At 42.5% G+C, this 21,560-nt stretch overlaps 1 protein-coding gene across 6 annotated transcripts in view; it reads left to right on the forward strand.

Annotated features, from left to right (window-relative positions):
• MYOT (myotilin) overlaps positions 1–21,560 on the forward strand; it is a 476,183-nt gene that overhangs the window by 263,522 nt on the left and 191,101 nt on the right. For all 6 annotated transcript variants that reach the window (XM_085617966.1, XM_085617971.1, XM_085617967.1 and 3 more), the window contains one exon: positions 20,198–20,342. In XM_085617966.1, coding sequence (XP_085474092.1) covers positions 20,198–20,342 — 145 coding nt within the window. The remainder of the gene's footprint in view (positions 1–20,197; positions 20,343–21,560) is intronic.

Genomic DNA, 21,560 nt, shown 5'->3' on the forward strand with positions numbered 1-21,560 from the left:
CCAGCATCTTCATCGAGGCTGCCATTGATGAGGGATACGAGGAGCTGACACAGGGTAGAGCGTCATGCAGCAGCGGTTCCAAAGCTGATGCATTGGTTCCAGATGCGGGAGGCTGCAGTTTACGCGAGTCTTTTGCAATGGGCCCAATCCACACAACAGTGGTGATGCGTCCGTTCTGCTCGAAGCTGCGCTAGTCAGCCATGGAAATGCATCAATTCTGCTCAGGGATGCGTCTCTCAGCAGAGGATGTGTCGGCTTCCCTGGAGATACACCTTCGGCCCACTTCCAAGGGTCTAGGGCTAGGATGGCACCACTTGGCAGGGCAGACTCACAGATAGCAGAGTCTAGGTACAGAAGCAGGTTGGTTGAAAGTCTTTTATGTCCCTGAGACTTCAGATCAGGCAGTTACCCACCTAGCCCTTGGAGTCTTTTTTGTTCTGGGGACAAGTGATGCAGTGCCAGTCCTTCTGACCCTGACAGGGGGGCAGCAGGCCAGCAGAGAGCAAAGCAGGAGTCCACAAAGTAGCAGTCAGCAGAATGCCAGTCCTTCAGCAGAACAGCAGTCCGTCTTCCTGGCAGAGTATCTACAGGTTCAGAAGTGTACTGAAGTGGTTGTGTTAGAGGGCCAGTATTTATACCAAGTTGGGCCTTTGAAGTGGGGAAGACTTCAAAGAATGGTCTTTGAAGTACATAGAGGTCCTCTCTTCATGCCCTGGCTGCAGACTCACTACATGGGGGGTATGCAGCCCTTTATGTGAGGACAGGACACAGCCTAGTCAGGTATAAGTGAGGCTGGGTCCAGCTCCTCCATCCGATGATGCCAGCATAGCCCATCAAATCATTCCTAAGTTCACACTGGTTGTCTAGGGGGAATACACAAAACCCAGATGTCACCCATCCCAGACGTGATCAGAGACAGGCTAAAGTGAGAAAATGTCAAATTTGTAAAAGTGACATTTTCAGAATTGCAATTTAAAATCCACCTTCAAACTAAGTTTAGATTTGACTACCTTAGGGGTAACTTATATGTATAAAAAGGGAATGTTTGGGCCTGGCAAAAGGTTAATTTTGCCAGGTTGATATGGCAGTGTGACTACACACACATGTTCTGCAATGGCAGGCCTGAGACATGGTTTAAGGGCTAATTAAGTGAGTGGCACAATCAGTGCTGAAAGTCTACTAGTAGCATTTAATTTACAGGCCCTGGGCACATGTCTTGCACTTTACTAGGGACTTCTAAGTAAATGAAATGTGCCAATTAGGTATGAGCCAATCTTACCATGTTTTACTGAGAGAGCAGATGCACTGGTTAGCAGTGGTAAAGTGCTCCGAGTCCTAAGGCCAACAGAACGAATTCAGCAAAAAGTAGGAGGAAGGCAAAAAGTTTGGGGGTAACCCTGCACAAAGGGCTGTTTCCTGCAGGGTCTTGTAGGGAGCTTCTCCTGGAGGACTTCCACTGTGGCTGCAGATTTAGTTGACCTATTCCTCTAATATCTCATCAGCCTCCACACTCAAGCAGTATTATGGCGGTTGGTCATTTATCGACAACGTGGCCAGACTGTGGAATACAATGCCCCCCTCCCTTCGAACTGAATCCCATCTGCTTCCCTTCCGAAGACTTCTTAAGACCTGGCTCTTCCAGCAACCTGGTACATAGCCTGCTGCAAACCCCTGTCTAGATGGATGCGCTGAACCGCCTTCGGGTAGCTACGCGCTATATAAAAGCAAATAATAATAATATTAATATTCATAGGTGAGGGCACTCACTTGCAGTAATTGACTAGAATAGGGAATGACCATCTCTGAATTGATGTGCCCACAGAATTATGCTCTATCTCTTTGGCTGTATTCAGAACTATGTGCACTTTAAGCCTTATAAGCAGTGGTAAAGTGCCTGTGATCCCCCTTTAAAGATGGTTGAACTGGCATACTTCTAATAGATATATTTAACTTCCCTGTACGTCCTCGGTATATGGTGTATACAGTGTACCCATGGCCTGGAAGTAAAATGCCATCAGTGTACTGCAGCACCTATTGTGCCATGCACTTCAGTGGCAAAGCAAACTTGGCTTCAGGCATACACGGTTATGATGAAGTCACAGGGCCTGCTCCCAGCCATGTGCCATATTTCACTGAAATCAGTAGGTCACTGGTAGAGCTCTGCCCTCAGGAAATTATAGTCATTGGTACTCTAATATGTGTTATAATATGTTAATACGGTATGCATTTTTTCATGATCCTATTTAAATAACAGCTTATTTGAAGTATAATTGGCTTCAATGGAAAGACTGCATGATTGTTGAACATGAGGAGTGCATGCCTTTTTCGAAGATTATGGCACAGTAGCGTGTATTTAAAAACAGACAACATTACTTTCAGCCACAGTTTAAATTAGGCAGAGTTTATAAATTGCAATGAACATTAAAATATTTCGCCATGTCAAAACAAAATTAATGATCACCTCCTGGGATTTAATTAAGCATTTTTGAGTGGAAACAGTGTTTGCTCATGATGATTCTAAAGGGGCTTTGGTTAGTGTTCCAAAAAGCTGACAAGAGAGTGTATTGTCTCTAATGTTAAAATGTTTCCTAATACATCTCAGAGTACGTCTGGCATGTTGACTGAAGCATATACTTCATGGCTTCTACATTTTAAGCAAGAACATGGAAACATTTTGGAAAACGGTCTTTCTTTTGTCTTCCGTCATACTCACTTGGAGTAGCTATTTATCAGGGGCTTGAAGATATTTGCAGATAGATCCGTTTTTTCCAAATTCAATAATTTGTCACTAAGTAGGGTGGCTAAGAGGGTCCTAAAAAAACTTCAGTTTTAGGTCTCATCTCCCTGTCATCAAAAGACCATTGATCCTGTATACTTGAATATATACTTAGGGTGAGCTTTACCCATTTACCCACTGGGTTATTTACTGTTTCAGCCGTTGATTCCAAGCTTTGGCAATCGCATTTTAGATCAGTCTAAAGGCAACCAACTCTCCCACCTCATGCTTTTTATCTCCACTCTCCTGTATCTACCCCTTTAGTTGCTGCCCCCTGACTCGCTCTTTCTTTTTACTTCCGGTACCTCCCTGCTCTCTTAATGTGAGCCCTTTCTGCTCCTGTCACCTCCACTTCCTGAACATCACTCAGAGGCCTCTGTTTTATCTTCACCTCCTCCCAGAATAGCTATTTTTCCACCACCAGCAGTTAACCACTGCAGCGACCTGCCATCTTGAAATGGTATGTTTTAAAAAAATACTTTTGCAATTCCAATATGGCTGTCACCTTGCACATAAACTCACAACAAAGTAGTCTTTAAATGCACAAGCCGAAGATGTCCCAAAATGCGTCTAACCCCTCTGCCAACGGAAACTCCTGGAACTAAAGGAATGGGACACTATCGTAACTTAGATCTCTAAAAATTATGATAAACCGCCCTAAATTGGAACGAAATCAAAATATATCTACATAAAATGCAATGCACCGAAGTTCTCACCAGACCTCTCTACTGCTGCATTTGTACCAGTACCCAGGGCTTTAAGTGGAATGAAAATACTAGGGGGTCTCTCAAAGGGGCGTGGCCAATGTAATTGAGGGCGTGGCTTAAAAACAGAACGTTAAAAATCTGTGGTTAGCATAGTGTGCCGCCCGACTTGTATTTTGCTGTTTCTGTCATTGCATCTAGGTATATGATACAACAAGTAACATCATACCTACAAGTCAGGACTATTGGCTTTGTCAATGGTTGTTAGTTGCATAAGATAAATAAGCAGCAACTATGGCTTGTATAGAATATTGAAAAAGCTTACACTTAAAGCACTGGTGACACCACGACAATGTTGCTGCTCTTGCGTTCCAAAAAGAGAAGGGAAATCCAGAGAGAAAATGACTCTTTAAAGGATTTCCCTTCCCTCTGCAACGCTCACCTGATATGATGTCATGCCGTAACTTTCCACTTGTGAGAGTGTGAGCAGGATACATCGATGTGCCTCCTGTCTTGAAACGGGTCTCTAAAGGGCTCTGTTTTGCGCCCTGGCACTTTTTCCGGACTGTCACTACAGTCTGGAAAAAAAAACGGACCGTCTGTGCCAGCGCACAAAACAGAGCCCGATAGAGACCCGTTTCGAGGCCCCCTTAAAAAAACTGCCAGTGCTCCGACCCGGTGAGACCCGGCCCACTTAAAGCCCTGCCAGTACCTAATGTGAGACTGTGTTTTCCGGTGCTCGTCGCCGGCAATTAATTGTGAATACCTGCGCGTATGACAGTCTGCCACATTGTGGCGCTGTCTGTGTAGTTTAGAGATGAGTAGAACAACATCTGTTTATTAATTCAATATATTTTTTTAATGATTAATTCCTGCCACCCATGCCATTCTTATAGGTTTGAGGGCCTGGAATAGTCAGACTAATCACACTTGTAGGAGTGCTATGGTTAATAGTTGGCTAGGTACTGTCGTTGGCAGCGCAGGCAGGTGCAGTGAGTGGTTAAAGCGGCAGTGGTCACACGGCGAGGGCCCTGGCATATATTTTATTACAAATTAAGCACTGATTTGTACAGGTCTCCCGTATCCCTTGCTCTTAAAGGAATTTGGTTATAATTGCTATTTAAATACAACGCAGCACTGTGTGTTATTTACACCTGTTATAATGTATACTATATATACTGCTCTGTTTCGATACTAATGTTTACATAATTTCTAAATGTACCACATGCATTGTATGCAGTGCTCTTTGCTCTCTTTAGAAAAGCAATAAAAATAAACATAAAAAAAGCAATGGAAGGTAGAGTACTGGCGCACATCCGTAACCAAATTAGAAAATAAAATATTGACCTATTGAATTTAATGCAGATCTATTGGCTTTATTAATGCTTGTTGTCTTTGCTTCTCTATTTTCAATCTTTTCTTTTGTACAAACATGCACGAGAGTGCACAGACTTCGAAATTATCTTAATTGTGAGAAGGAAGTGAGGACACGTACATTAAACGAATTAAAGTCCTACTTTCTGTAAAGAAACCTGTTCATATGCGTTCAAATAATTACATTGAGATTTAATTGGGGCACACTCATTTTTTTGATCATACAGAAAAATACTGTGGTGCATGATTTGACAAGAAGAAAAAAGACACAATATTGGAGAAGTAATGATTTGCAAAACTCTTCTAGTTTGTACACAACATGAACAGGGCCCTTCACACTTTATATTCTTATTTCCGTGTTGTAGGTCATCTGTTGCACGACCCTTCGTAAGACTTTAAACTGCATTTGAGGCTCTACAGCAGTACTGATTTGTACTTTAATCCGAAGTACAGGTGCTTGACTTTATTGTGAGATAATAATAATGACTCTGTATTGAAGATGTGGATATATATTTTTTTATTTACTACATACAACAGCTTTCACAAGTTGTTAAATGTTCAGAAAGCAGAGGAAAATTTGTTTTAATAAACAAAACAATAAATAATGAATTTCTTAAATCACCAATATGTCCCTAAATGTGTTTATCTAGATGAGGAGACACCTGTTTTCAAACGCAATGAAAACCTAATGGACTGCACGGCTTTAAACTATTTTACCAGACTGAAGCCCTTAAGATATGTATAGTTAACCCTTAGAATGACCCTTGTTCTGTTTTTTTTTTTAAATTTCAACAAGTTTTATTACACACTTTAAAAAAAAAAAAAAAAAGATACAGGAACACATTAGTAGATCTCTAACAGGGTTTGCAACACCACATCAAAATACTTTTGCCATACCGTACTGTGCATACCCTACTTGTGCAAATATTCCAGAGAGAAAGGAAAAATAGAAAGGAGCAAGAGGGCTAAGGGGTTAAAGAAGAGATAGAAGACAGGGACGCGAGAGTTGTAGTATATATACATTTTGTCTGACATTGGATCTGACCATTGGAGCCCGGGTACATTCTTGTTGGGGTGGTACTTCACTTGGCCAGGATGTGTCATCCCCGGCTCACCACGTTTTCATGGGGGCTCAAAAGAGTCTAGAAACGTGTCCAGGGACCCCCACATCCTTCTTGAGGCCGGTTTCCAGGGTGAACTCTGTAGGGATAAATTGTCTACTCCTCTAAGATGTGTGATCCAATTGAACCATCCTTTGTACGATGTCTTGGAAGTGTCTTTCCAGTTTGTGAGGACCATTTTCACTGCTGCTGTCAGCAATAAGTCCAGAAGGTCCCTGTCCTCTGCTGACTTCAGGTCAGTGCACATAAATCCTGTGGTGATAGTGGAGAATTCTTTAATTAGAGTGCAGTCAAACATTTTATTTAAAAACTTAAAGATTTCACCCCAGAATGTTTTCAGAGCTGGGCAGTACAGGATAAGGTGTGCACGATCCCCTTTTTCTTTGTTACAGTTCCAGCATAAATCCTCCTCCTTGAGTCCTAATGAGTGTAATCGTGCAGGTGTCCAGAAAGCCTTGTGAAGCAACCAAAACTTAGTTTGTGAGAGCACAGGGGAAATCTTATTTCGTGATGCTGAAGACCATAGTGTGGCCCACTCATGGTCATTGAAAATGGTTTTACTTTGATTATTCCAGTAGGCAGCTGTCTTGTTGTTAAGCTTGGTGGAGTTAGGGCAGAGGAGTTTGTAGAGGTGTGAGACCTGGTGCCCCAATTTATTTATTTTAGATACTAGCTAGAGGATAGATGGCTGCGAGATTAAAAATTTGGTTTTGGACAAAGCCAATCTGATTTTTAGGAAGTTATAAAATTCGATATCATTTAGATTGTGTTTTTCCTTAAGGGTGGCGAAGGTGATGGGGTAGTTTTCGCTTTCTAATTGAAAAGGGTAGTAGATCCCTTTCTCTATCCATGATTCAAAGGTTAAGCTTTTTCCCTTGTATAGAATCCTGCTATTGGCCCAGAGTGATTTGTTTTTTGACCCTTTAATGCTGTTTTCTAGCTTTTTATCTACCTTTAATAGGGCGATTTTGGTGTTCTGCTTTGAGGTATAAGGGTATCTGTTTGCTGTTAGTAGAGCGAGAGGGTGTAGGTTGTTTAGGATGGCTTTCTCCACCTGCAACCTGCAACTAATAAGTAACGCACAGGTGGGTTTCCTACGGACACGCATGACCAATGACAACACACGACTTCTCTGCCATATCATAGAGCAGGCATCTACCAAACTGGTACCAGCGGTGGCCATTTCTTTGGACGCAGAGAAGGCCTTCGACAGAGTCTCCTGGGAATTCCTGGAACGCTGTATGCAGGCCTTCAACCTAGGTGAAGGCTACATACGGATGGTGATGGCCCTGTACCGGGAGCCATCAGCCAGAATAGTGTTTAACGGGTCACTTTCTGACCCCTTCACCCTACAACAGGGCACCAGACAAGGTTGCCCACTGTCCCCCTCGCTATTCCTACTAGCACTAGAACCTCTCATCCAAGACATCAAACTAAATAAGAACACAAAGGGCATAAATATCAACGGCACTGACATAAAAGTTGCCACCTACGTTGACGATATTTTAATAGTAACAGAACAGCCGAAGCCCTCAATTGTTGGCCTGATACAAACGATAGCAGAATACTCCGGGCTCTCTGGGTATAAATTAAATAATGACAAATCTGAATGCAAACCATTAAATATTCACTGTACGAGGGATAGTCTGGGGGAGTCGGGCTTATCATGGCAAGCGGGATACATCAAATACCTGGGAATTAAATTTGGCAATGATCTAATTGACACACTTCATCATAACGAGAAAATAATGCTAGAGAAGATTAAGAAACTCCTAGAATCATGGTCTCCAAAGTTCATAACGTGGTGGGGAAGAATAGAAACGATCAAAATGATGATCACGCCAATGGTTAATTATCTGATCAGCATGCTCCCACTCCTACTCACAGATGATTTCCACCGAAAAATTGATATTATGACCTCAAATTTCCTCTGGTGTGGAATGAAAGCTAGGATAAGCATTAAAAAACTAAGACTGGAGAAAAAACTAGGAGGAGTAAACCTAGCAGACTACAAAACTTTTCAATTTGCGTTCCTAGCAAAACAAGGATCCTACTGGATAGCACCTCCGGATGGTTACACATTAGTCTTCTTCTTTTAAACCATGATCTGCACCTAACCTGAGTGTGAAGAAAGCTTGCACCGCTGCTTGCACTTTGTCCATGTTCTGTGTATGTTAGTAAAGCTAAGAAATGTTCTACCTTGCACCCCCATGAATTATTGGCCTTGGAAATGTTCATTTGGTTTTTTCACTTTTCCTATTTCATCTACTTTTGTAATAGTCTTGCCTTTTTTTAGACTGTTATAGCCCAGTCCTCGTTTAAACCATTTTTCTATTTAAACAAACCAACCAGCAACAATCACGTTTTTTTCCAACTTTCCAGTCAATTTGATTTTTGTTGATTCACATATTTATCATCGTTCCCCTGAACTCTCCACAAATCCATAATCATTTCCTCTTTGTCAATTCCTGTATGTCTTTTCACGCCATTTATTTACCTCAAATTAAAGGGAATTGTTGTCTTCTTTGCCTCTAAGTCATGAACTTCCTGATCACTTAGCCAGGTTTACTGTCTTTTGCCCTCTTGCAGCGTTATAATTCATTTGCATTTTAATTCTTGTATCTTTAGTCACTCTCATTTGCTGCTTTAAATTGCATATTTTTCACAAATTAGCACTTTTTCTTATATTTCTAACTATAATATGTCTGAGCCTCACTCTCAATTTTTCTCGTTTACACTTAAATACTCTGCCCCCACGTTGAGTATTCTCAACTATGCTATTTCCCCTCAACAAACCATTATCGCTCTAATTACTTCACTGCTAGTTAAGAGCTTCATTCAGAATATCATTTGCATACCTGTTTTAGTTAGGTGCAGAGGCGCAACTAGAGCCAAATTTCAGGGGGGGGGCTAAGATAACATTTCGGGGGAGGCTAATTCTTTCAGAAACAGGCAGAGTGGAGATGCAGGGGCTCTAAGAAGGAGTGAAAAACAACAAAGCCTCATTAACAAGCAATTGGTCTTTAAAGACCTGTGAAGAACTCGGGCGCGGCTGTGTGTGTGCCCGGGAAGCTGTCTTAGCCCGGCCTGCCTCACATGACCGGGGGTGGGGGGGGTGAAGCCCTTTGAGGCCAATGGGTGTTGGGCGCCTGGTTAGGTGTATACATTCCTTCATTTATGAGTGTTAATTTACAAATGTATTTCACGCTGGGACCGATGCCCCTCTCCCCCAACCAACACCTCTCGCCTCCCTGACTCCCGTGCATGGATCGGGAGCCAAACGCTTGTGTGTTGTTCTGACGTACCAGGCACTTCTGCCCAGAGTTGCCCTAGGTGGCAGAGCTGGTTCACAGCTCCTACTGCATCGCTCAACTAATAACAAATACGTGACATTACTGCTGGCCTTGAGGATACAGGGGGGATCAGGGAACACTCCAATGCTTATCCCGCCCTCTATCATTCTGGTGATCTGCTCCCCGTAAGCCACAGTGTTTTTGCGTTTTAGCTAACCTGAATGCGGGTTACTCGTGACTCACACCTCCTTCTGCAGGATTTGGTTCGTGCTCTTGCAGGAGACACAGAGGCTGACTTAGGTGGCTACAGCCCATGGTAAGTTCCTTAGGTAGGATATGTATATGGTTAATGACATAGCTTTGGGTGGACCCCATTACTGTTTCAAACATGTCCTCACCCTGACTCTGATAATTAAATCACGGCCGCCATCTTTTGTCTGCCAGTGGATCCCTCCTAAGCTCATAATGTCCCTCCTTTGTAAGCATGCATAGTCAGTGACATATGTCAAGCCAACCCTAGTAGGGCCTAGACAAAGGACTACACTCCCTACTCTTTTACATCTTGAAACGACTCCTCTTCCATAAGGGCCCTACACCTGCTCTCCCCCTCATCACCCTAGCTCCTCCCTGCTCTGTAACCTCACCATGGAATCATCCCATATCATACATTGAGCACCCTGCTATCTCCCACTGGCAACAACTTCAAAATCATCCATCCACCAAACTTAACTAGAAACGTTGCAAAAAATCTCAAACACAAAATACTTTAATTGAATAAAGAAACTCTCATCCTAGATTCCTACTTCTGCTGCAACAAGGGATCGATAATCAATGATCTAATGTTTTTCACAAACTGTTACACCCAATGAAAGAAAACCTTATCCTTATCTGTATACAATGCTGAAACCACCATTACTATTTACACCAATATTTCGTGAGTTTTATATAGCGCGAACTTAATCCAAAGGTATCGGGTATCAGAGTGCTTTACATAGCACCAGTTACATTACATGAGGACACATTCATTTTTTGTTAGGCACGGGGAGATTCAGTGATTTGCCCAGAATCACAGGATGTTGCGCATCATTGCCAAGACTCGAACCCGGTTCCCCAGATTCCAGGTCGACCGCCCTAGCCGTAAGGCCAACTCCTCTCCCCAGTGGATGAGAGGAGTACTCCTCCACTGTACTCATCCAATCACAACCTGGAGCTCTTTGACAATCTCTTCTTCTTCATTCACAATACAATCGGCAAAGATCTAACCCCCACCCCCTTGTCTCCGCGACCTGCCACTACCCCATTGAGCGATCCCCATCCACTCCTTTCCTCATCTTTCTCCACCATTCTCCTGTGCCCTGCCACCTATGGCTGCATTACAACCCAGACTGCTCTCGCCCACCTCGAGAACGATAACCCCAACCCAACTCGCCACAGCACTACAATACAGAATATGACCTCACCTAAGAGGGACGACCCCACCACAAGCCCCCATCTCCACTATCCAAATAAAAAGTGAACCTTATACCAACAATGAGTAACAGGATCAACTACTATCACGATCAACTATCTGACATTGTAAAGCCGTTCGCCACGTCTACTATTCATAAACTCCCAACCTCTGCAGTTATTACAAGTCCCCTTCCTGACAATACTCTCCAATCAGGATCTAAATTGTACCCACCGCACCTCCAACAATTAAAAAATCCTCCTTCTTCCCAACCCTCAACTCTTACACAATCGCACAGTCATTGACCAACATCCCATCCCAGTTTGCCAGGGCAGCTCCAAACTGACAATATCCTCACTCACCCCCAAAACCTCTAATACCTCCCCTCCAAATCAACCCAACAGCACCCCCACTCTCTGGTCAACGTTTTATTACTGAAAAACAGAATTACGTTTGTTATGGGCTGAAATACAGAGCCTACTAAACTGGATCATAAAGGAACAAATCATAAAAAGCATTACTGGAACCAGAATACTATCGCCTACAAACACCCTATTGCCAACAACCCTGCCAACACCAGATCTCCTCTACCTAAATGGAACTGTACACCAAATCTAGACTTCTCCTTCCGGCCTAATAGGAGGGCTAGTCACTTATCCAAACACGACATCCTCTTCCTTCTCGCCTCCTACAACCACGCACCTATTAAACAAAACTATGCCAGTGGGGAAAATTCAGTCATCACTCACCCACATAGGGATCCTCATCTCATCTTAAGGCCCACTACCAAATCCAACCTCAAACTAGTCCCCATATCTCATACATCCACAACTGTATTTAAAACTAACCTAAAATGTGCATTACTCAACTGCAGATCTGCAGTGAAACGTGCTGCCGATATTGCTGACCTCAACCTCACTCTTGACCTGAACCTCCTACTACTCACCGAAACATGGCTTAATGAATCCTAATCCCCCACTCTTGACCTCCTAATCCCTCCCAGCTATGACATCATTCGTTTGGACCATTCAGACCAAAGGGCGGGGGCACTGCCTACATTCATAGGAATAATATCTCAATTAAACAAACTCACTCCATCCATGTCCTCATGCGAATACCTAGAGATCAATATCTCAACTAAAGACAACACATTTTGTATGATGCACATGATCTACCACCCTCCCGGTGACAGCTGCACATTCATTGAACAAATCATGGAGGTCATCTCTACCAACAACAGTTCCCACAACAATCAGATTTTCCTTGGCGATTTCAATATCCACAGGACCGACACAAATGACCCTCTGGTGAATAGCTTCAAATCCTTCCTTCCTGACCTCAACTTGATTCATGTTTGTGACAACCCAACACACAATAAAGGGGCCACAGCTTGCCTAAAAATAGCAAAGGACTACACCATTGACTCCATCCTACCGTGCGACTGGCCTGATCACCACTGCATTACATTCTTCATAGTAGAAAGAGTAGTCACCTCCAAAGGCCAACCAGTGAAAGGCAAAAGTTGGGTCAGACACCAGAAATATCAACCTACTTGCACTATCTGCCCTCAGTGACAACATTCTGCCTCTAATATCTCAGACACACAAGACCTCACTGACCATTATATCAACTCCATGTCCAACATCATGGACGCCATCACTCACTTACAACTAAAAATCCAGATAAAAAAATCTAATCCATGGTTCGATAACAGCCTTAACGAAGAACGTCGCTCACTGAGATCAGTGGAAAGAGCATGGAGGATCTCTCCTTTCTCATACTAACCTCAATCTACTGATACAACACAGGAAAGTCTACTACAGGCATATCAGAAGTTCCAAAGCATCTTTTTTTCAAACATCATTTAGACAAATCCACAAACCATTAAAAAAAACTGCTTGAAATAATAAACAAGCATTTGCAATGCAATAGGTCTCGCATTTATACGAGTTTGAGCTATTGGCATTGTAAATGACAATGCTTTTTATTTAATTTTGGGTTTTTTAAAAACATAAATAAAAGGCACTGTCATTTACAATGCCAATAGCTCAAACTCGTATAAATGCGAGACCTATTGCATTGCAAATGCTTGTTTTCTAATAGGATCTGAAGATAAAAAAACTGTAAGAAGTGAGATGTTCTATTGCATTGCTACGTTCCGCAGCAAAAATAGAGGAAACCATGGTGCTGGATAGAGACAATGTAATGGACTAAGGAGACATTGATTGGTTGTTTAGATGTCACGTTTCAATTTGTTACTCCCGATTTTCTTGGGAATTGTAGTTCTTTTTGGCATGCGTTTACTGGCTTATTAACGAAGGCACTGGAAAAATAAAGGAATAATCATTGCCTCCGGTCCTGTCGTAGGTTTGTCTTGGAGAGTCTGTTGTGCTCGGAATTGCAATTGAAAAGCTATTACTGCTGTAAATGGAGATCGACTATGCGTAACATATCGGGTCGGTTCCTCGAAAAAACACTTGGCGTAAAATTGGCAGGAGAATGTGGTTTATGATTGACGGATAAATATCAGTCAGTTACTTATAGTGTGAAATGCGGACTCCGACTCTGCCTGTCTGCGTGCTATATTTGCGAGCAGGTTGTGGCAGGGATTAGTTTCTGGCCCGCAGCATCGTTTGTGGTGCGCTCTGGTGTCGAGAACCACCCGGACTAAATCGTCGGCGTGTCACCTTCTGCAAAAATGAACAACACTGGCATGAGCATATGGCAGGCGGCACCAAAGTAGTTTTTTGGACTACAATAGCGCATGCGTGCTGAATCTCGACCTAAAAACGGATCCCCTGCCTGTTACTTGGATATTTAAAGTAATTTGTATGGAAATTGCCTCACCGTAATTTACTGAGTAAAAAGGTAGTGTGGTTTAAGTAATCCTCTTTTTTTATAATAATTTCTGTGGGCGTGTAGGAATTGACTGAATGGGAGATTGTCTTTTAAATCTCTTTTGCTGCCACTAGAGAAATGCAAAAAATACAGCATCTACAGCAAAAATCTCATTTTGGAGTTCATTCTCCATCAATTGTAAATAAATATCAGCTGTCACCCATCTTGCACACATGAATAGTCAGGGCATCGTCACATACTTCATACCTCACTCAGCATTCTAGTGCATCTCTTAGGCAGCGTAGGTGAGCACCCTCAAGCAAAGACATTTCAGATATGCTAAAAAGGTAGTTTCTTCAGGTCTAACTCATCCCAACAAGCTCGATGTAGGGGGGAAATAATTGTGAAAGCCACGAGTGACATGGGGGCAGGTTTCTTTCAAGTGTTGTTTACAAAAACCAAGCCTGAGTTTCGAGAAAATGATTTCATTTCTAAGATTGCCTCAAGCATCGAGTCACGATAAATTCGAATTTGGTACCAAAGTCAGCACGACGAGACTATCCTCAGGTTTGCAACTCCGTTCCTTCAATGTAATGAAGTTCTGCGGATTGGCAGTGGAGGTCATGGTGAGTGCAGCATACATCTGGCTCAGAGTGGCAGGAGCACTGCATAACAATAACAAGAGTTGGCCACGCGCGAGCGGCTGGAGACGCAATATGTGGTGGGGGAGGGGGAGAAGCGGGATGTGTGTGCGCGTGCGTCATCGTGATTGCGATCGCTCTGAAAGCGAAAGTGATCGCGATCGTGATGACGCACGAGTTTTCAAAGTGCTGCAGGCGGCCGGCTGCGCGTGTGCACGATCGCGTGAACGCAAGCGTTAGGCCAGCCAGCAGCACTTTGAAATTCCCACATACAAAATGTCTCTTCGAGCCAGCGCATGCGCTGGGCTCAGCGAGACCTAAAAATCAAACCAACAGGAAATGTAATCCCCTTTCTTCTGCAAATTTAACGCCACCAAACTGCGAGGTATTTGGCTCCTTCTTCATCAAGAAAACAAAGATAATTGACACTGATCTCCAAAAAGCTGTAGAGCTCTGACATACCAACAACCCTCTTCCTCATACTTCGGGGAGAACACCCTGAAAGCCCCTTACCTAATCCAAAAAACAATGCCTTATGGTCCTTCTTCAAGACTATTGACAAATCTGACATCCTTAAACTACTTTCTTCTCTAAAATACTCTAACCACTTCAATGACCCCTTACCCTCAAAACTTCTCAATGAGATCGAACACTACCTACTTCCCTTATGGACCACGATTATCAATCCATCCCTAACACAAGGCTCCATACCAGATTTCTTAAAAAGTGGCCCGGTCACAACATATTAAAAAAAAACCTAACTCTGACCAGTCGGACCCAAACAACTACCGCCCTAGCTCCAATATCCCTACTCTGGCCAAGCTCCTAAAAAAATGCGTACATTGACAACTATACAACCACATAGACCAATTCTAACTCCTTGACCAATGTCAATCCGGTTTCAGGCCAGGTCACAGTACCGAAACTGCCCTGGTCCATATCATCGATGATGCCCTGAGATTTTTCGACCACAATGATTCCTGCCTGTCAATCCTTCTTGATCTGTCTGCTGTGTTTGACACTGTCAAACACAAGAACCTCCTAGAATGCAGGATGGGTCTCTCTAATACCATGTTAAAGTGGTTCTCCTCATTGTTACACAACAGATCTCAATGAGTTATGATCAATCACACTCTATCCACCCAGATGCCGGTCACGATTGGCGTCCCTCAAGGCTCTCCACTCTCCCCCACCCTGTTCAACCTGCTCATGGAACCCTTGACTGAAATCCTCAAACTCTCTAACATCTCATATTATATGTATGCTGATGATACTCAGCTGTACATGAAAATCACCGCTCCAAAAAACATTAGCCTCCTCAACAACACGCTGACAAAAAAACAGCATTGGCATACTAGCAACCACCTCAAACTGAACGCCCTCAAAATTGAATTCCTATTGATCTCTACACCCAACTGAACTCCTCACATTAAAGAATGGCTCACACACCTACCAGCCTTGAACTGCACCGCACACATCAGAACCTGATCAGTATCTCTAGGAATAACCTTGGACCGTTACCTTTCAATGCAGGATCATATCAGTGCCTCCACCAGGGGCGCCAATTTCCATCTACACATAATAAGGAAATTAAAACCTTTCATTCTAACCACAGATCTCAAGACAGCAGTTCAAGCGCTAGTGATCTCCAAACTAGATTACAATAACTCCACCCTCTTGGCACTACCTAAAGGAAAACTGCCACCTCTAAAGACAACCTTTAACGCAGTGGCTTGACTCATCACAGGCTCTTAAAAAAACAATCACATCAGTCCAGATGTGAAAGCACTGAACTGGCTCCCCTATGAGGCAAAACTCCAACTAAAAATAGCCTGCTTGACTAATGAAGCTTTTCACCACAACACTCCAACTTACCTGGCCAGGAAACTCATCCTATCAGGCAAAAACAGAACTTTGCGAATTACTGGCTCCTTCCTACTGAGGCCTACAAATTAAAAATAAAAAGATAACCTACAAGCGTTCCTTCTCCAGAAGCGCCCCCACAATTTGGAACTCTCTTCCTCCAGAGACCAGAACCAATCCCTCAACTGCCCTCTTCAAACTAAAAGTAAAGAAACTACTAATGAACAGATTCCTTCCCCATTGAAGATGCATCCGTCCCAAACTCTAATCACCATGGTCTGCCCCTCCAGAAGACTCGCTGGTCCTTCTACATTCGCACTGTTACCTTTTTCTAAGATGAGACCCTAAACATTATTTATTGTGCCTCCCCAAATCCAGACTTTACGAATGCCAACTAATGTTCTATATTTGCTTTGCTTTTCTCCCTCAATTGTGTACTCATACCTGTGTATCTTTTTACGTTCCTGATGTACAGCATTCTGATACCCGAAAGGGTAATGTTTGTGCTATATAGAACTCAATTAAACAAAACATGAATTAGTACTTACACATACTTAAAAAATTATGTCAATATTGCATAAATTTGAATATGACCACATTTTCACCCAAGGTTTTTGGTATAGCTAAGTGGAGACATCTGTAAAAAGGTGGTGAAATCTCATGCATCCACAAACCTTTAACAGGTTGTTTTCTGCTCTGATAAATGCTGCACAGTTACTCCCTTCAAAGACAGACCTAAGTATATGTGTTAGGGTTAGGGTTGCCACTTCACTCCAGGTCATTTGGGGCACTATCTCTAATACAGAACCTTTTACCTACAAAATAACCATTTTCTGGTGTTTTAGTCCAACTGATTCAGTGTAAGCAAACCAAAACCACAACACTCACGAAGTTTCTGAACTGGAAACAGTGTCCTTGATGATATGGAGGGAAATGTTTGCAATAAAATGAAAAAAGGGGGGACCTGTCTGGTATCCTTTCTAGGTGGAATAACTCACCTTACCTTAAGGATGCTGGAAAACATGCATCTGGGAGTCATAATAAATGCATATATATAAGTATAGAGTTATAATAATTCAAAAGCAACAACAATAATCATCAAAAAAATATACTATTTATTATACTCGTATTCATACAAATGTAGGTACCCATAAATATGTATACACTGTTGGCCACAATTCGCCAAACATCTCAAACACATATATGTCAACAGAATATTTTACACAAAGTTATTACCTGCTCTGAGAAAACAAAATACACAACTCCTACACACTCAACTTATAACCCATAGCACTCACACCTCAATCATTTACTGTCTAACACATAAACAGAATAACAAAACACAAAGGAAGGAAAAACATATAACAAATAGGCAAAAGACCTTAGAAAAAGACAGATTAATCCAAAAACATAACAAGGAAAGAAAGTTACTTGTACCTGAATTATTACATATGCATTAATCGCATTTCTAGATTCACAATAATCCAGTTGTATTTATCATCAGACGAAAATCATAGTCATCATGTTTTGTTTCCTGATAATGCTTTCACTCTAATTGAGTTGAGAAGGGGTATACAGCACCCTCACATTTGTACTGGGCATACAGAAAATACTTTGTTTACAGTGGAAAACATTTTCCCTTTATAGAAAAACAAAATGATATGCCATGTGTTAGAAAGTAGATTAATGGTTGAGGGTGTGGAAGCCCTACTTAGGCTAAAACCACAATCCTGGTCATTATGAACCACAAATTTACTAAATTAACCTGTGCTTGCCCCTCTGGTACCTTGCCACAAAAGCAGTCCGGCTTAACCTAAAGGCAAAGTGTAAAGTATTTATGCAGCACACAAACAGTAATAAAGTGAAAACACACAAGATAAATCCCAAACCAATTTAGTAAAATAGGGTACATTTTAATAAATAAAATGACACTTAAATGACAAAGCTCCAATTAGTAGAACCAGACATATGCATTTTCAAAGCTTTGGTAGATATAGAACCTAAAAGCACACTCGCGGTCATCTGGTCGTGCTAGACTGGGTGAAAGTCTCACATTCAGGCTGACCATGATGGAGCATGGGCATGATCCAGCGACCAGGTTAGTCCTGCTGAAAAAATTACCTTCTCAAAGTCTGGTGCAAAGAGTTACATTTGCTGTGGAGGAGGTTTTGAGAAGGCAGGGAGAGTGTTGAAGATGGTGATCATTGCTTCAGTGCAAAGAACAGGCTTGGCGATGCGGGCTCTCGTCGCTGTAACAAAAAGAGCCTGTCGAACGTCACATGCAGTTGTTGATGGAGCTTTGTGTTGGTGGTCAGCATGGGCTGCTGTTGCTGTAGCAGGAGTGCTGATCTCATGTTGCCGGTCGTCACTGGCAGTAGCTGTAGCCTGAAGGGTTAGCCTCACTGGAGCATTGCATTAGAGGTCATCATGGGAGGCATATACTCAACGTGAATGGGAGCATTCACAGTCGTGAAGAGGGCAAAACAGCAGAATGTAACCTTTCTTCTTAAAACGTGCTAAACTGATGCCAGCCAAGGGTCCAGGACCTGGGGAGTCACCTCCTGGGGATCAGGAACTCACTCCAGAGGAGGCCAGCAGGGTTCAGGCAGGTGCAATTATGTAGGTGGGTTCAGTGCAACAGGTCAACTGGGCAGTTGTAGGGAGGCCCCTGGAGCTTGTTGTGTTCCTCTAGCTCAGACAGAAGGTCAGCCAACTGACCCTTGGAGTCACTCGGGTTAGCCTGGGATTAAGGGAGCAGGCTCAGTTTTTTTTAATCAGAGAGCAAGGCAATTTCCAAGCAGCAGGGCAGTTCTGTCGGCAGAGCAGTCCTTCATCTGTAATGTCCACAGATCCAGGAGTGCTCTGATAAGTGGCGCAGGAGCTCCAATATTTATCCCTGGTGCAAGATTGTGTGTGTGTGGGGAACACCCCCTCCTACCCCCATATCTGATTCTGGAAAGTTCTTCCCTTCCCCAGTCAGGGCTCCAAAATATCTGTGGTGGCAGTAGGCATGTTTCAGCATCCTCTGTGTGTGCTGGAGACAAGCCCTTTGAAGTGTAAGTGGGGCAGGGAACAGCCCCCCCCCCCATCCATCCTTCAAGATGTCCCATCCTGCCCACTCCTAGTCCCTTTTGTGTCACTGTCTGGGATGAATACATAAAACCTCAACAGTAGAACCATTCACAGTCATATACCCAGGATGCTGGTAGAAGGCGCAAATGGTTAAGGCAAGAATATGCCAACTTTCTAAAAGTGGCATTTTCAGAATTGAGGCTTTAAAGCTAGTTTCATTTAAATCTAAACAGCATATCTCCATCTGCTCCCAGTTCAAAGTTAGCACTTGTTAAATATAACAAGGTAGCCCTGTGTTAGCAAATGGAAAACATAGGCCTTAAAGTAGTGAAAAACAACATTAGGAATTTTCCACTAAAGGATATGGTAAACCACATGTCCTACCTTTTAAATACCATGCACCTGCCTTACCTTAGGGGTGACTTGCAAGTGCTAAAAAAGGTGGTTTAGGCCTGGCACAAGGATTATTTGGCTAGGTTGAAAGGGCAGTTTAAAACTGCACTACAGGCTGTTTTAAAAGGCTGCTTTAGGGGATGGTACAGTGAATGTTGCTTCCCATTAATTTAATTTACAGGCCCTGGGTACCCACAGTACCATTTACCAGGGACTTCCAAATCAATTAAATGTGCAGACTAGGTTTAGTCCAAATTGACCATGATTAAAGGAAAGAGCACAAGCACGTCCGCATTGGTTAGCAGTGGTAAAGTGCACATAGTTCTAATGCCAACAAAAAACAATCCTGCAAAACAGAGAGGGTGAAGGCAAAAGGTTTGGGGGACTACCATGTCAAAGATATCAGTTCTAGTACTGTGCAAATGCACTAATGTGTATTTGGTACACTTGTGAATGTATAATTTGTTTACTGTTAAAATTAATGGGGAGCTGGGCAAATTGCAGCTTTCTTCCAGTACTCCTGGAATTCTTTGTGAATTCAAAAAAAGACAGACCTTTGCTGATAGTTTAATTCCTCCTAAAATATGTATTTCAAACATTTCACCCACATTCTATGTAGTAAATGCATCAAGCAATAGATCTGACTGTTCTGAAGTATTTTTCTTCTTTAACCAGTTACTTAGAGCCATCATACAAGAATGTGCCGAAGCAGCCACCACCCACCTCTGACCATCAGATTCAAGGAACTAAAAATGCTCTGATTCAAGACCTCGAAAGAAAGTTGCGGTGCAAAGACAATTTATTACAGAATGGAAATCAGGTATGATTTTTTTTTTTTTTAAAGGGAGGCTGTATTCCTAATACGTGTGTCTGTCAGAAAAGAGCATATCACCATGGCCCTGTTTATTGAAGTGACCACAAAAATACAGAATGCTTCAAGTTATCAGAATGATGAGATCATACAAGAGGCGCACTCAACGGGAGACCATTATTAGCAATCAAATATTGAAAAATAATCCAAATACTTAATGTATTGTTACATTTTTAGGGTAGCTAAATTTAGGTACACTAAACATGTTCACTCATAAACACTGATGGAGATGTACTTTACTACTGCCTGACTGACCTGGATTTAGCTTTAAAGTTAAGACAGCTATGTTTGTTGAATATATGGAGACAAGATCAGGTTGAAATATCTCAAAGACAAGTAACTTCCTCCATAGCTAATCATGGCTGTGTTGCTTATAAAAGTATGGACTATGATACTCTCACATGTTGCTTTACCGGTCTGTTGATAGCGAACAGTTCAAGGCCAACTCAAAAGTCTAAGGCCCTTCAGCTTAGATATTGCCCACCATTAGTCAAACAAAGGTTTTACACTTTTATGAATCCATGATGCATTTTTTCAAGTCAAGCTGTACTATCCTTACAAAAAACTTTATTTCCATCCAATGAGATTTTACCAGTGATAAATGGTTAAAAATTCAAATCGGAATCCATGGGCCCGATTCACCAAGGCAATCTGAGACGAAAGTCTAACTTTACAACTTTTGGTATTCACCAAGGTCATTTACGAGTCCTATCTTAACGTCCGCAATCGGGCTGGAATCTCCAGCTTGGGCCGTACTCTCCGCTCCTGAGCCGTACTCTCTAAATCAGGCCAGATGAAATCAATGGGCCGGAATTTTAGGGAGTTAAGGAACATTAGGAACGTGTGATAAATGGTAGAGGAGGTCATGCAAATTTGTTTGGGCAGGGAAGAAAGTGCAGCCGAACACTACATCAGATACCAGAAAGGTTTGCTCCTTTGCATCATGGTGTATGCAGTCCACAATTTGCAGTCCCCTCAGTGTTGACTGCAGTGACCATGTTGCAAAGGAGCTAACTTTTCTGACCACAGGGGGAAATGGAGCCCACTGCGAAAATTTGCATTTTTTCCCCTTTTCTTTCTCTCTGAGGGGAAAATGTTTCCACATAGAGAAAGCCATTGCCCTACACCACTACCAAATATTAGGGTCAGCCATTCCCCCTTCCACAC

Source organism: Triturus cristatus, chromosome 7 (genome assembly GCF_964204655.1).
Source record: "Triturus cristatus chromosome 7, aTriCri1.1, whole genome shotgun sequence".
NCBI lineage: Eukaryota > Metazoa > Chordata > Amphibia > Caudata > Salamandridae > Triturus > Triturus cristatus.